The sequence below is a fragment of the Raphanus sativus genome, chromosome 7, assembly GCF_000801105.2.
Source record: "Raphanus sativus cultivar WK10039 chromosome 7, ASM80110v3, whole genome shotgun sequence".
In the NCBI taxonomy this organism is placed as follows: Eukaryota; Viridiplantae; Streptophyta; class Magnoliopsida; order Brassicales; family Brassicaceae; genus Raphanus; species Raphanus sativus.
In genome coordinates this window covers 13,688,002-13,704,655 of record NC_079517.1, presented here as the reverse complement: position 1 = coordinate 13,704,655, position 16,654 = coordinate 13,688,002, and the positions used below count along the sequence as shown (strand labels likewise).

Sequence of the window (16,654 nt, the reverse complement as noted above, 5' to 3'; positions counted from 1 at the left end):
TAAAAAGGGGAGGATCAATCGCATTTACTCTCACGACTGAATCAAAATAATGTTAGATTTGTATTCACTTGCCAGTAACAATTGATTTAAATTTGTTTTCTATCAGTTTCCTATATTTCATCTTTCTGATTAATTTTATACAGGAATTTCCTATATTTTAAATAATATGTTTCCTATAATATCTCTGCATTTATCTTTGGCAATTATGATTGATTTTTCTTTGTTTGAATTCACATTATATTGACAAAAGTCGTGTAATACTTGCTGCATAAATTTAATCTTTGAAATAATGTAATTAATGAAATATTGAAGCAAATTGATAAATTTAAATATATAGGAAACTTAAATCTTGGAATCAGCCTAATATGGTAACAACTAATTGATCTCTCAATCGCATTATACACTTTCCGATTAATAAAGCAGTGTAATTTTTATTTCTCACTATAAATATATTGTTCGATAAGAAAGAAATTCATTAGACTCTGGAAGCAGTACACATCTTTTGGTGGAGAGACCATAGAAATAGTTTTCGTGGATGCTAAAGTAAGTTGTTCTTTGTATATAGTTTCATAAAATATCGATATTGTAATTTGTTTTGTATCTGATGCTCACATTTTATTAGGGAGATAAGATCCATGCATTCAATTAAAAGGAACTGGTGCACCAGTTTGAATCTTTCTTCATCCAAGAATGTTCCAAACTTCTTTTTAATTTCTCTTTGACCCCCTCATACGGTTCTTACCGGACAACCAACCACCCTTACAAAATTGTTTTTTTTTTCCTACCACCAGGGTTTGAAACTGTGAAGATCTCCCAAACCAACTCTCTGGCCTTCAACCTGTGACCTATCGTTCGATATTAGATGGAACATTCTATCTTGATTTTTTAGTTGGTAAGTGATCATTATCTATATCTAAATTTAAAAAAGTTATACTTACTAATATTTTTATGCAAAGATACCCAGAAGAAACTGTACAAATTATCATCTATACATATATAATTTAATTGATGATGATTTGAAAATATATTTAGAAATTGAATAAGCAGATATAATTGGTATAGTTTCTTAACTAATTGGACAATATTAAATTTAGTCCTTGCAATCCCTTAATTTAAGCCCAATATTTTTAACTAAGCAATCAATATTGATACTAACATGCAAAAATTTTGACCATATAAATTATTAGATTCTTTAATATGTTCAAATATCATAGTCAATATTGTTTTCTGTTTGTTTATTTTTAGTTATAATAATTTTAAAAAATTTAAAATTTAAAACAAAAGTTATGGATTATTAGGATTAAAGTTTTGGCATAGATTATTCATTTTCCTTTCAAATCGAGGTGGAATTAACCATGTCAGTTATTAATATATTCTTGAGTTAATGTTTACTAAGTAAATAAAAAATAAATCTAAAACCAATTAATATCAGTTTCCAAATATTCTAAACTATATTGAAGATAATAATTGACTTGGTCGATAATTTTTAAATTTATTTATTTCAGTTTAGATTTAAAATAAAATAAAAAAATTCTAGAACCAGCTAAAGTACAAATGTGTATATAAATTTATATGTTATTATAAAAAGTTAGTGATATATATAGTACATGTTCTAAGTGTTTTTACTCTATCTCAATCAATTTATGACTAAACTTGGTATGCAATTCAATATGTTTGACCGAAATAAAGACATTTACCATTTCCTATAATACATTACAATTCATGATCATGTCATTATGATAATGGCCATCATCAGTATAAATCATTATCATGTCATTAATTGCGCATATTTTAATTCAATTTTATGTGCTTAGGCGAATCACAATGTCAATCATGTCATTAATATTTTTAATATTATGAATTGATATTACGAAGTACATAAAATTCAAAATCAAAATTTATAATAAATTGTAATCCCTTAACTTAAGTCACAAGACCTTGAGATTAAGAAATCTCAATAAATATTAATAGATTAACAATGTTATTGTTCATCAATAAATGTATTTATATAATTTGGTATCATCATTGTTAAGTAAGACTAGAAACTTAGAAACAAATTCTAATGATGGTATGTACCAGATTAAAATGATCAGATCTTTTATTATCATTTTAATTAATTTCTAGATAGCTTAACCATAAATACATTACGGTAATCACGATGGTCTAATGTTTATCACTTTGATAAAAAGAAAAAGAAAAAAAGTTGGTCGAGATTAAAATGAAAGAAATAGATTAACAATGTTATTGTTCATCAATTTACATATGAATCAAAAAGATAGGTTCTGATCGTAATTTAACTAAATTCGATTCAATATTAAATTTAAGTTTTATATGCAAATTTAAATAACATTATTCTAAGGAAATATAGATATTAAGAAAAATTTAAACTTAACCGTAATTTATACAATATCGAAAAAATAGAAAATTGATATACACAATCAGCTTTTTGGTTTCGGTTAATATTTTTAATTTACTATAAATCTATTTAAATTATCATTAATAATTAAGAACCACACACAAATTTTGGGGATTTACTTGCGAAACATTACTAGACAAGTTTTTAAAAAAATTAAAAAAATCTAAACAATTGCACAAATTGTAAAAACTACTCTTATAGGAAGACAAACTTTCACAAAATTTACTTCAATTACATCTAACAAAAAAAAATCGAAGCTTACTTTCTATAACATGCACAATGACCTTCAATTTTTCATTATATAATATGTAATATTTGTGCCTAAAACTTTTACCATTATAATATCTATAGATTAAAAATTATACCCTTTATTTAATTCATTCACCCCGCGCAAGGCGCGGGTATCACCTAGTCTTTAGTATTATTTGATTATAATAACAGTATAATACACAAGTCTGTTAAGAATGAATCCTTAAATAAGGCTTTTAAGGATTAAGTCCTTAACTTCTCATCTCCTCTCCACCCCACGATCAACATCCTCTCCACCCTACGATCAACATCATCATCAAACCACTTTCGATCAAAAAAACTCTCGAGAGAGAGAGACGAAACCAATGGCGCCTTCTTCCTCAAGCGGCCTCACCGAGGAATCACAGTAGAAATCACAGCCGAGGAAATTGAAGCCGACGCTGATACCGGTGGTGGCCAGAGTTAGAGCGAAGACGGCGGCAAGACGCAGCCTGGCCTGGTCTTTATCCCTCCGAATACCAGAAAGGCGCCGCCACTTTCCAGAATCGCTTCCACAGAGCTCTCAACTCAGACGCCTTATCCGGAAATTTTGTTGGATGTGTCGTTGTTATCTACATTGATTTAGATGTCTATATGTCTAATTGGGTGGCTAGATGTGTCGTTGTTATTGAATCTTTAAAAAGTGTAGAACTTTTCAAGCACAAGTCGCTATACATTAATGGCAATCTGTCTATTTAGCTTTTGTTTTGCATATAAGACACATAGGAGCCTTTATTGTTTTTTGTTCTTGGACTTTTCTCTATGTTTCTGCTTTGTTATTGTTATCATCATTACATCATAAAATTTGTTCCTTTAAGTTTTCTTCACTTGCATCTCTATGGATTATCCCCTCTGCTGTGTATCATTGAGTTTTAGATATGCAGAGCCTTAAAGTCTCCGACTTTTGTTAAATTAATAAGCAGGAAAATAAATGAGGAAGAAGGTTGAGTGATTGGTAAATGATCTTGAAGTTCTTAACTTTCTTTTTCTTTTTGGTGTGTAAGGATTGTCATCAAGCTCTTGTCTTAAGCAAGGGCCAATGCCGATGGACAACATCCGCATTACACCTGAAGCAACCTATGAAGCTGTGATTGCTGACTCTAAACTGTTCATGGGTTCCTAGGAGAGGCTACATTCTCAAGTGGGTACTAAATTCATATAAGTTTCTTCTTTTCTTTATCATTTCTTACTTATGAGAGTAACTTTAGTCAGTGGATATCTGTTGACTCTGGTAGAAAATTGTGTATAGAAAGTCTCTATCTTTGAGGTTTAAACTCTTTGATATGGCTGCAACACTATTAGCATCCATGTTTCATTGCATTTGTGATGGGAACAAGAGCAGAGCGTAATAAGGAAGATTTTGTTGGTGGGTTGGGTTTTGGAGTTGCAGAACACACTTATAAAGACGTTATGTTACCACCATCTCATAATCATTACCATTCGTATTCATCGCCTTCCTCTGCTTCCTTGTGTCACTGTCCTGCTGGTATTGGATTTTTAATGAGAAAATTGGTGGATATTAAAATTCAGGGGAGATGGGAAGAAGCATGAGTGAAAAGGAAGGTGTAGCTTTCAGTGAAGCTCAATGGCAGGAGCTTGAGAGACAGAGGAATATATACAAGTACATGATGGCTTCTCTTCCTGTTCCTTCTGAGCTTCTCATACCCTTCTCAAAGAACCCATCACACACCAATCATCAACATGGTAAAAATCTCCTTACCTTTCTACTTTTTTTCTCTTCTTATCATGTTTGATAATTAAAAACCATTGTCTTAAAGCTACTTTGTTGATAACAACATGGTACTAATTAGATTTGTCATATGTAGTTTAAATTCCTAAGGACTCCATGTTAGTAACACCATTGGACATCATTTTAGAGTAAAATTCTTAACTATTCAAAAAGCAAAAAAAAATATATTATATTGTTAAACTAATCCTAAGGATTCCACAATAGGTTACACCATTGTGGATGCTCTAATGTTTCCACTAAAGGTGTCAAATGGGTTATTTTCTCCCTTCGTCATTCCATAACTTATCTATCAAGACGAAGAAAGAACATGAAAATATTACGGTGAGAGACACTTTCTATATTTCGCTACTTGCTTTCAACCCAATACAATAAATTCGTGTTCTGTTTAAGAAGTTGGCACGTATTTACGAATTAAACACCTCTAAATCTGATTTTCACTCAGAATTTAGAAATTTTTAGTTTTTGCAAACGTATAGAGTATTTACTGTATTACATTCGATAAAAGAACGAGAGTTACTTATGGGCAAAACTAACCTTTTTTGAAACACATGGGCAAAACTAACCTATGAAAAGATCATTTTACAAAACGAGAAGAAAAAAAACTCTAATTTAAACTCTATATTTTCTGCTAGAGCATGCGCCTCCGAGAACACTATATTTTAGAGTTTTAAAAAACTTCATATTTGAAATTTAAATTTTATATTTGAAATTTTAAATTAATCTTTTCCAAAATCAAAACTTCAACCTTAACTTCAAATGAATTAATATTTTATGTTATGGTCTTTATATTGGTGATACATATTTTAATTTTATAAAGCTTTATAAATAAATAGCATATATGTACAAAACTATTATAGAAATATTACTTAACAAAATGATACAGAAAAAAATAAATTTTATATAAAATTACATAATTAAATATTAAATTACAAGTAAACACCACATTATTTTGTAAACCTATTTTCGTAATATTCCACATATGATCAATTAGTGCATTTGTCAAGTTTCTTTTCTATTATTGTTGTTAACTAAATCTAGTTTTAAAAAAACTTGTTTTATAGTTTTTATTTAATTTTATTTGTAAAGTTAAAATTATAAAATCAAAATTTAAAATATTTATGAGTTATAAAATTTTGAAAGATTAAAGGAAAAGATATTTACAAATCATAAATATATATGTAAATGTAAGAACCAATATACAATGAAAATATGAAACTTTAAATTTAAAGTTTTGAGTAATAATATTTTATATTTGACATTTTTTTTGAATGTCTGAATCGATTATTATCGATTAATTATGCTATTACAATGATGAGAATATTACAAAGACGATTTTAAAGCCGACAATTCTACCACCCTGTAAGAATACAGGCCTGACTGCACCATTCTAAGTCGTCCTATAAGATCCGTGTTCGATAGTACGCTCTATACCAAGCTGAAGATCTCATGTAACATGTTTCTCCATAATCTGTATAATTTGGTATTTTATGGGGTTTGAACCCCAGATCTCCGGGTATAGAATCAATTGAAACCTTAGTCAAACCACTGGACCAAGGAAGTTTCCACTATTTGACATTTTATATTTTAAATATCATTACTTAAAACTTCAAAAAAGTTTCTTTGGGGAGAACAAAATACTTCATGTTTGAAGTTACCAGGAAAATGGTTTATTCCTCTACGAACTAGTTGTTCCCGGCTTTTTCACACACGAACTTTTAGGCTATGCCAAAAACCACACGAACAACGGAAATATTGCTTATTCCCTTATGAACTAATTATTTCCAGCTTTTTCACACACAAATCTTTAAACTTTGCCAAAAACCACATGAACTATGCTATTTTTTTAATTACATACACAAACTATCAATTTTAAGCTAATTCTTCTAAAATAGTAAATTGTGTTATTCAAACATTAACTTAGTTTGTGACAGGTGTATAGCCGGTTTAGTTTAGGTTGATAGAAAAGGATAATACATCATTTTTTTTGTCAACTGTTCTTCTTCTTCAAAAATCGTTTTACTCTTCATCATCAATTGGGAATAAAATTTATTATTTTGTAGAAGATTAAATGTTTTACATGATGCATAAAGAAAGAAGAGCAGCAACTACTAGTTTACCAATCCGCTGTGTTACTGCTCTTCTTTCTTTATGCATCATGTAAAACGTTTAATCTTCTACAAAATAATAAATTTTATTCTCAATTGATGATGAAAGGTAAGACGATTTTTGAAGAAGAAGAGCAGTTGACAAAAAGAAAAAAAAAGAACAAAATGATGTATTATCTTTTTTTATCAACCCAAATCAAACCGGCTATACATCTGTCATAAACTAAGTTAATGTTTGAATAACACAATTTACGATTTTAGGGAAATTAGCTTAAAATTGATAGTTTGTGTATGTAATTCAAAAAATAGCGTAGTTCATGTGGTTTTTGGCAAAGTTTAAAGATCTGTGTGCGAAAAAGCTGGAAATAATTAGTTCATAAGGGAATAAGCAATATTTCCGTTGTTCGAGTGGTTTTTGGCATGGCTTAAAAGTTCGTATGTGAAGAAACCGGAAACAACTAGTTCGTAGGGGAATAAGCCATTTTCCCTGAAGTTACCATATATCTTTTGGATATGCTCTTAGCAAAAAAAGTGGATAAGTTATGATTGTAGTTATGTGAGTTAAAATCGGTATAACAATTTCGACGACTACGTGTGACCATAAATAATAGCAATAATCATAACACTGATAACAATTTTGATCACGTCCATTTTTTTTAAAAGTCAATGTATGTCTTGTTGCTAACGTATCACTATCTCGATATACAATTGAATTTTTTCTATGTATAAGGCAAAATCGTTGACATTACTTGTCCAATTAAACAACCACGAATACGTTCAACAGATATTCATTTAACGTTGATAAGATAACAATTTTGTTCATTTTGGGCTTTAATTATTCTCACTATATTTAAGTTAATTATACTTTTTTTTTTTTTTTTGGTAACTCTGGTATCTGGGTAGTCACATTCCCAACTATCCCCCGTAGGGGATCCAGCGCCCTAACGGAAGGGATGTTAAATCCGTTGTGGTCAGGGCTCGAACCCGGATGGCCGGCAGTACAGCTGTACCTCCTTTACCACATTCCCAACTATACTTCTTGCCTTTGCTTTCCATTCATTTCTCTCTCTTTTCTCTCCAACTTCTCACTAGAAACTTTTGAATAGAGAAATTTGCCACCGGCCACCGAATTCATTTTTTTTTAATTTCTTTTTGCTTTCCTTCTAGAATTACTCGCACACTCCTCAATCCTGATTATATCATAATAGTTAAAGTTTATAAGAGAGGACAAAAAAAAAAGTTCATAAGAAAATCGAGAGCCGCGCGTTAGTGTTTGCGATCCTCGTCACACGACACCGTTTGGTCGTCGTATGTTTTGATCCTTAACAATACGGCACCGTTTGGTCGTCGTATGTTTTTGATCCTTTTGGGAGTTTTGACTGATGGAAGGAGACTATCGGCGTCACTACGTCGGTCTTCTTCAGAAATGCAGCAACAGTAACAGAGAAACTCTATGGCGCCAAACCCACGGATTCTTCCTCAAGAAGGGCTTCCTCAGCTCAATCGTCATCGTCGCTAACCACCTCCTCCAGATATACACGCGCTGCGGCAGAATTACAACCGCGCGTAACCTGTTCGACGAAATGCCAAAGAGAAACTGTTTCTCATGGAACACAATGCTCGAAGGCTACATGAACTCTGGTGATAAAGGGTCTTCTTTGAAGCTCTTTGACGCGATGCCAGAGAGGGATGTGTACTCTTGGAACGTGGTTGTCACCGGGTTCGCCAAGGCTGGTGAGCTAAGTGTTGCCAAGAGGTTCTTCGACGCCATGCCTGAGAAAGATGCTGTGACTTTGAACTCTCTGCTTCATGGGTATCTTCAGAACGGTTACGCTGAGGAGAGTCTGAGGGTTTTTAAAGAAGTGAAGTTGTGTGTGGATGTGAAAACATTGACGACGGTTTTAAAGGGTTGTGCAAAGTTGGAAGCTTTGAAGTGTGGGAAGGAGATACATGCTAGGGTTTTGATCGGTGGTGTTGAGTGTGACTCGCATCTGAATAGCTCTTTGGTTAATTTGTATGCAAAGTGTGGTGATTTGAGAATGGCTAGCAGTATGGTGGATCTTATTGGGGAGCCTGATGACCATTTCTCTATCTGCTTTGATCTCAGGTTATGCGAGTTGTGGGAGAGTGAATGAGGCTAGAACACTCTTTGACAGGAGAAGGAACAGATGTGTGTTTCTGTGGAACTCTATGATCTCTGGTTATGTTACCAACAATATGGAAATGGAGGCATTGGTTCTTTTCAACGAGATGAGGAATGAAGCTCAGGAAGATTCACGTACTCTAGCAGCTGTTGTAAACGCTTGCGCCGGTTTGGGTATCATAGTGACTGGCAAACAGTTGCACTGCCATGCTTATAAGTTTGGGTTGATCACTGACATTGTTGTAGCTAGCACATTGCTTGACATGTACGCCACTTGTGGGAGCCCGGACGAAGCTTGCAAACTTTTCAGCGAGGTCAAAACCTATGACACTATCTTACTGAACTCTATGATCAAAGTATATTTCAGCTGTGGGAGAGTTGAAGATGCAAAAAGGGTATTCGAGAGGATTGAGAAAAAGAGTTTGATTTCTTGGAACTCAATGACTGTAGGATTCAGTCAAAACGGTTGTCCAAGCTATACGTTAGAGTATTTCCGCCAAATGCACAAGATGGATATGCCTACAGATAAGTTTAGCCTCTCAAGTGTCATCAGTTCCTGTGCAAGCATTTCGTCCCTCGAACTTGGGGAGCAGGTGTTTGCGAGGGCGACTATTGTTGGTCTTGACTCTGATCAGATAGTATCATCCTCTCTCATCGACTTTTACTGCAAGTGTGGATCAGTGGAGCGTGGGAGGAGAGTGTTTGACACAATGGTGAAATCAGATGAAGTACCTTGGAACTCAATGATATCAGGTTATGCTACGAATGGTTATGGATCTGAAGCGATTGAGCTGTTCGAGAAAATGAGTGTAAGACCCACTCGGATCACCTTTATGGGTGTTCTAACAGCGTGTAATTACTGTGGTCTAGTGGAAGAGGGAAGAAAACTGTTCGAGGAAATGAAGTTGGATAATGGTTTTGTTCCAGACAGAGAGCACTATTCATGTATGGTCGACCTTTTTGCTCGTGCTGGTTATTTGGAAGAAGCTATGGACCTAGTGGAAGAGATGCCTTTTGATGCGGATGCAAGCATGTGGTCGTCTGTTCTAAGAGGATGTGTAGCGAATGGAGATAAAGCCATGGGAAAGAAAGTTGCTGAGAAGATTATAGAGCTGGAACCGGAGAACTCAGTGGCTTATGTGCAGTTGTCCGCCATATTCGCAACCTCTGGGGATTGGGAAAGCTCGGCGCTTGTAAGAAAGCTGATGAGAGAGAAGCATGTAAATAAGAGTCCTGGTTCCAGTTGGGCTGAGTGTTGATAACTCGACTCTGAGTGTGAATAATACCAATCAAAAGCAGAACAGGAAACCAAGTTCGCGTCAGAGGAGATGCTACAAATGGAGTGGGAATATTTTAATTAAACAAAATTATTGACGTTTGATGAACATAAGCTAAACGGCTGGCCCATAAGGTAATTATTTGCTTTTGGTCCTTTGTTTCTGTACTGGACTTAATCAATGATCTATACATTTGAAGATGAGGCAGAGGATATAAGATGGAATAACCCTTCACTTCAAAAAGGATCTTAAATCAACAACCATTACAGGGCAGTTCTCACCTTTCTATTGAGGTGCATGCAGCATTTTTTATTGTTACTAGCTAGGGGATAGCAATTTTTAGGCCTTCTCCATTTTGTTTTTGTTTTATTTTTGTGACTGGAAACGAAATTAGACACACTTCTGATTTTGCAACATAATAAGAAGAACATGAATAGCTTTGTTAGTCATTTTATGTCACCCATCAAAGATTTGTGATTGAAAACAAAAATGATAAGATTGTTTTATGGACATTTCCACCAATTAATATGATGTTCTGCCGCAGGAATCTCCAGGACCAGGAATAAGAACATTGGTTGAAGGGATTTTAATCTGAGACATAAAGATCAAGATCACTATCCTCTTTGGTTTTTGGTTTTCTTGTCCAAGTAAAAATAGTAGCTGTTGACTTTAAAGTCTCAGTGCATCATGTGAGTCACACAATCTTTTTGAGTGGATCAAAGTGGTAAAAGCATAAGGGTTATTTCAGAAACAGTGTTTTGAAGATATCTTTTTTTTTGTTCAACATTTAAGGTGGGAAAGGTTGAGGCCATCACATGTTCCACTAAGCAATGTTCTTTGTAGGAAAAGCACTTTGGTATAACTTTATTTTTCTTGTTGTTTTTGTAAACCAATAAACCAAATAGAAGTAAATAGAAGAGGATAATGGAATTAACAAGGAACACAAAATGTGGAATACATTATTGAGCCTTTTTGTATATCTCTCCATCCACATCAAATTCTTTCTCTTTCCAGTTTCCTTTTTTATTAGAAGTTTGCTCCTTTTCAAGAAATATCTAGGCTTCTATGGTCATCTAAACTTTATTTCAATAATAATCCTTTGTGACACAACAATTCAAATTTAGGTATCTAAATAAAGCATTATGTTGTTTATCAGCCACCCGTAGTTGAGGAGAATCAATCTTTCACATCACTCTAGTTCTACAATTTGATCTTTCTTCTTACAATGTTCTTGGAGTTATATATTGGGTTCAACCATAGTTTTTCTTCTGTGTAAATATTATAACCAACAAAAAGAGATATTTTCAAGCTAGAAATATCAGAATCTATATTACATTTGAGTTCACATGCTTTGAACTTATTAAGAATTCTTATAAAGGAGAAGTATTATTCAAAATAATCACTTTTTTTTTTCAAAATAATCACTTATTGTTATAAGAATCTTGGTAGATGGTATGAATTATTGCAGATTTGGCTGGATTAATGTGTACTGTTTGTGGTTGACAAAGAAAACAAGTGAAGTGTTTTGTGATGTATGCATGGATATATAAGACAAAAATGATGAATGTAGTTTAGCAACTTAAAGTAATTAATGGACCATCGGGGCAATGAGGGGTAGAGTGACGTAGAGAGGATGCAATGTAGGGAGGGGATTAGTTTAAAGAGCAAAGTACGGAATCTTCTCTTAGCTTTTGTGACTTTGGCATTTTCATCAATTTATAGCAACCACTATAAAAACATTTGTTTGGTGAAACAATATCTAGGGATAATGTGAATCATACAAATTGACGGCAAAGTTGTGTTGGTGGTAGGAGAAGCCCATGGAGAGCAAATATATTAATTAAATTATAATAATATTGTCACATGCCATTTGTAATTCAAAATTGGCAATTTTTTTAATCATCTGTGAATTTTTATTCAAATTGACTGAAGGATACACTAACCCGGCAAAGGATGTATCAGTACATGTCTTGAGTTCGAGCACCTGCCCCACCAGCTACAAGGATGATTAATATATCTTCTCTGTTTATCCATCCATCCAAGGAGATGTTAAGTCGATTTGAAGTTTCTTGAATATTGGGCCTTACAAAATGTAACCAGAAAATTAATGAAGCCCAAAAATAGAACTCTTTATAATATTATCAAATATAGTATTAGTATTATATTAAACAGCCGTTATGTCGTATGTGTGTGTCTGTTATCGTCTACTTTTACTTTTAACCGTTTTAGTTTAGTCATTCCATATCGATAAAGCAACCAAGTGACTGAAAACCGCACCGTGAGATCCAAACGTGTTTCTATCTCCACGAGCTATATGCGTTATTCACAAAGTAATTATTCAGATTAGACTGATTAGTGTGGTATAAATTACCCCTTACCAACTCCAACACACACATAAAGTTCTTTCTAAACAGTGATGTGGACTAAAAATATTAATAATGAGGGTGTAGGACACGCGCTGTAGAGAGTGTGGGCGGGAGAGTGGAATAGTTGGTATTAACACCACCACTAATTATAATGTTCGCTTCGTCATGTCTGACTAATACTCATTTAATTAAAAGCTAAGAAAAAAAATAATTTCAGTTAAATTTCAAAAAGTTTCTCGTACTATTATTTCACTGGATTCCTATTAAAGCCTCTTGACTCAGAAAGAGGTATTGCAATCTCATTAAAATAGAGAGAGAGAGAAGAGAGAGAGCAGACAGACATCTCTTTTGTTTTTGCTTGAGGACACTTGCTCTGCTTCTGTCTCTGTCTCCTCCGTGTATCTTTTGTCTTCTAAAAAGATGTAAAGATTTGTAATAATCTCCATAGATTTTCTCTCTTTGTCTCTCCTCTCTCGCCGTCTCCACAAAACTTGAGCTTTTCTCCAAGCTCTCTCATACTAAAGGTAAACTATTCATTCAGACTCTCTTAAGATTTCAAAGTCTATAATCTTTTTTGGCTTTTCTTCACTGTCTTTCACAAGTTGTGGTTCTGTCACAAATGGGTTTTTGTAAAACTATTATCTTCCAATCTTAGTGTGGAAAACCTCACGAGATTTCACGGAATCTACTAACAGAGTTTGTCTCATCTTCATTATTGTTGTTGTTGGTGGTGTGGCGGTGCGACACTGTTCGACGCTGTTCTCAGCGGCAAATTTGGCATATTATCATTATTTTATTTTTTATACTAAAGTACAGTGTATTCGATGTGTTACATTTTAGATTCCATCTTTGACCAATGATATCTTCTTGTATCAAAGTTTTTTTTTTATTTTATTACTTTATATTTCTTTTTCACTTTGACAGCTCCTTCTAAGTTCATGGATTCCTTTATGCAAAATAGAGAGAATCTCATGTCAACTCTTAGAGAGAAAAAAAAGAGAAAAGAATTAAAACAGTTGCTCAGAATATATCTTTTTAGTTTTGATTTTCACTAGTTAAACAGTTACGAATCTGTTCTTCTTACTTCTGTTTATCTCTTGTTGAGAATGACCAGAGAAAGGAGCAGAGAGAATATTAGCTTGTGGTCTCTCTTTATCTATTCTTCTCTAGATTCCCCTTCTTCTGTCTAGTTACTTAGTGGCCAAGATTCACTTATTTTGACTCTGCAGGCAAAATCTCCTGATATCTTATCTTCTTGCAACTTGTTGAGAGCTGCTTTGTCTTCTTCTGTGTCTTGTTGATATATATAAACAAGTTCTTCTGATTAACTTCAGAACGTGTGAAAGAGCTTAAAAATTTATGGCTAAAGTTTACTGGCCTTATTTCGATCCTGAATATGAGAACTTGAGCTCCAGAATAAATCCTCCAAGGTAATAATATAAATCACCAACTCCTTTAACGTTATCACATACTTAAGGCTCATTCTTTTCAATGTTGTTGTTGCAGTGTTTCTATAGACAACACTAGCTGCAAAGAATGCACTCTTGTCAAGGTAAATCATCTTTCCTTTTCTGATTAACTCCATTTGATGATTGTCAGTAAAATTTTATGTGGTGAGTGTAATTATTAATAGGTTGATAGTATGAACAAACCTGGTATACTACTTGAAGTTGTGCAAGTTCTAACCGATCTTGATCTCATAATCACCAAAGCATACATCTCTTCTGATGGTGGATGGTTCATGGACGGTAAATAACTACACATTTTTTTACACATTCACAACAACAACTAGAAAACATCTCATTTGATACCATTTTTTCCATCTTAAATAGTATTCCATGTCACTGATCAACAAGGAAACAAAATTACTGATAGCAAAACCATTGATTACATCGAGAAGGTAATGTAATTACAAAAACTCTAAATATATGGTTTTGTTTTAATTTATATATGATTCTTGTGTTTCTTGTTAGGTGTTAGGACCAAAGGGCCATGCAACGTCTTCACAAAACACTTGGCCAGGTAAAAGAGTCGGTGTCCATTCACTAGGCGACCACACATCGATCGAGATCATTGCTCGTGACCGCCCTGGTCTCTTGTCCGAGATCTCAGCTGTGCTAGCAGACCTCCACTTCAACGTGGCGGCAGCTGAAGCATGGACTCATAACCGTAGGATCGCTTGTGTCCTCTACGTGAATGATAACGAGACCTCTAGAGCCGTTGATGATCCGGAAAGATTGTCTGCGATGGAAGAGCAGCTCAACCTTGTGATACGCGGGTGTGAGCAAGAAGACGAGAAAGTTGCTAGGACGAGTCTCTCCATTGGTTCAACTCATGTCGACCGTAGGCTTCATCAGATGCTTTTCGCTGATAGAGACTATGAAGCAGTGACGACTAAGGTTGATGCTTGCCCTGGACTCGACCCAAAGATCACGGTTGAGCATTGTGAAGAGAAAGGTTACTCTGTGATAAGCGTGAGCTGTGAGGATCGAGCTAAGCTCATGTTCGACATTGTATGCACGCTCACGGACATGCAGTACATTGTGTTTCACGCTACGATTTCTTCCAACGGTCCTCATGCCTCTCAGGAGTATTTCATCAGACACAAAGATGGTTGCACTCTTGACTCGGAAGGAGAGAAAGAGAGAGTAATTAAATGCCTAGAAGCTGCAATTCATAGAAGAGTCAGCGAGGTAAGAAGCTTAATACAACTCTTCAAATCTTCCTTTGATGTTTCTTGCACTAGAAGTAACAGTTCCTTGAATTATTGTCTGAAACTCAATTCAGTAAGGTAAGTTAACCCTTAAACACACACCTTTTGGTGTTTCTTGCGTTAGGAGTAACAGTCCCCTAAGTTATTGTCTGAAACTCAATTCAGTTAGGTAAGTTAACCCATAAGCACACACATCTTCTTTTAGTGTTTCTTGCACTAGAAGTGTTCCTTAAGTTATTGTCTGAAACTCGATTCGGTGAGGTAAGTTAACCCTTAAACACACACATCTTCTTTGATGTTTCTTGCACCATAAGCAACAGTTCCTAAAGTTATTGTCTAACACTCAGTAAGTTAACCCTTAACACACACACATCTTCTTTTAATGTTTCTTGCACTAGAAGTAACAGTTCCTTAAGTTATTGTCTGAAACTCAATTCAGTGAGGTAAGTTAACCCTTAAACACACTGCACAAACATCTTCTTTTAGTGTTTCTTGCGTTAAGCAACAATTCTTAAAATTGTTTGAAATCAATCTAGGCTGGAGTTTAGAGCTATGTGCAAAGGACAGAGTTGACTTTGTCGGAAGTGACTAGGATTCTGAGAGAGCATGGTCTTTCAGTGACGAGAGCTGGTGTGACAACAGTAGGAGAACAAGCGGTTAACGTTTTCTATGTGAGAGATGCTTCAGGAAATCCAGTGGACGTGAAGACGATAGATGCGTTACGTGGAGAGATCGACACAGTATGATGGTTAACGTGAAGAACAAGGTACCAAAGCAGAAGAAGGAAAGAAGAAGGCCAAGCTGGAACAGGAGGAGGATGGCCAAAACCAGTTTCTTCTTTGGGAATTTGCTGGAAAAGTTCTTGCCTTGAGAGACAAGGTAACTTATATATAAATGTTATAAAATTTGTGTGGATAAAATGTATGTAAAACTGTGTATTATGTATTGATCTAGAACGTTTAGTAGAGTGTCTTGACTTGGTCAGGATTTTGGTTTTACTTAGTCATATATTATTTGACCGTGAAGTGCACCGTTTGAAGTTTGAACATGTCCTATAGTAGAATAATATGAAACTTTTCCTTGGAAGATTTGCTTTGTATATGAAACTGTCCTTCTGACCTTGTTGTCTTTGAATGTATAATGTCTATGTGTTGAGATTTTTCAAAATTATAATGTAATTTTTTTTTTCTGAGGAACATATGTTGTGATTCAATTACTAAATTGGTCCATGGACTTGGTCATGACAATGACGATTAAGTAATTAACAAAAGCATAACTATAATATTACATATACTTTAACTACTTAAAAGGTGATAAATAAGTTACCTGTGAAGTTTTGTTCTTAAACTAAACAGTTTTTTTGACTAATAAGTACTAGAAGTTGATGGATCAAAGTTTCTAATTCCTCCAATCCTAAGCTACATTATGCATTATTAGTTTCACCTCAAACGTCTTTCAATCTAGATATTGTTTTGTTATACTCCAAATAAAATTCAATATTTCTGTTATCAAAATTGAAACTGAAATAAGTAGTAAGCATAATTATTTTCATTTTTTATCAAATGAATATCTCTGATAAAACAATAAGGTTGATAT

General features: G+C 34.1%; 1 protein-coding gene and 1 pseudogene across 1 annotated transcript; both read left to right on the top strand.

The window, feature by feature from the left end:
- The first annotated feature begins 7,648 nt into the window (after positions 1-7,648).
- Positions 7,649-10,854, top strand: LOC108814451 (putative pentatricopeptide repeat-containing protein At1g77010, mitochondrial). Its single transcript, XM_018587024.2, is given in 4 exon segments — positions 7,649-8,643; positions 8,645-10,113; positions 10,179-10,272; positions 10,524-10,854. Coding segments are annotated over 2 exon segments (2,019 nt in total). The 5' UTR covers positions 7,649-7,941; the 3' UTR covers positions 9,962-10,113; positions 10,179-10,272; positions 10,524-10,854.
- Positions 10,855-12,633: 1,779 nt separating this feature from the next.
- LOC130497853 (ACT domain-containing protein ACR3-like) lies at positions 12,634-15,944 on the top strand (annotated as a pseudogene).
- The last annotated feature ends 710 nt before the right edge of the window (positions 15,945-16,654 follow it).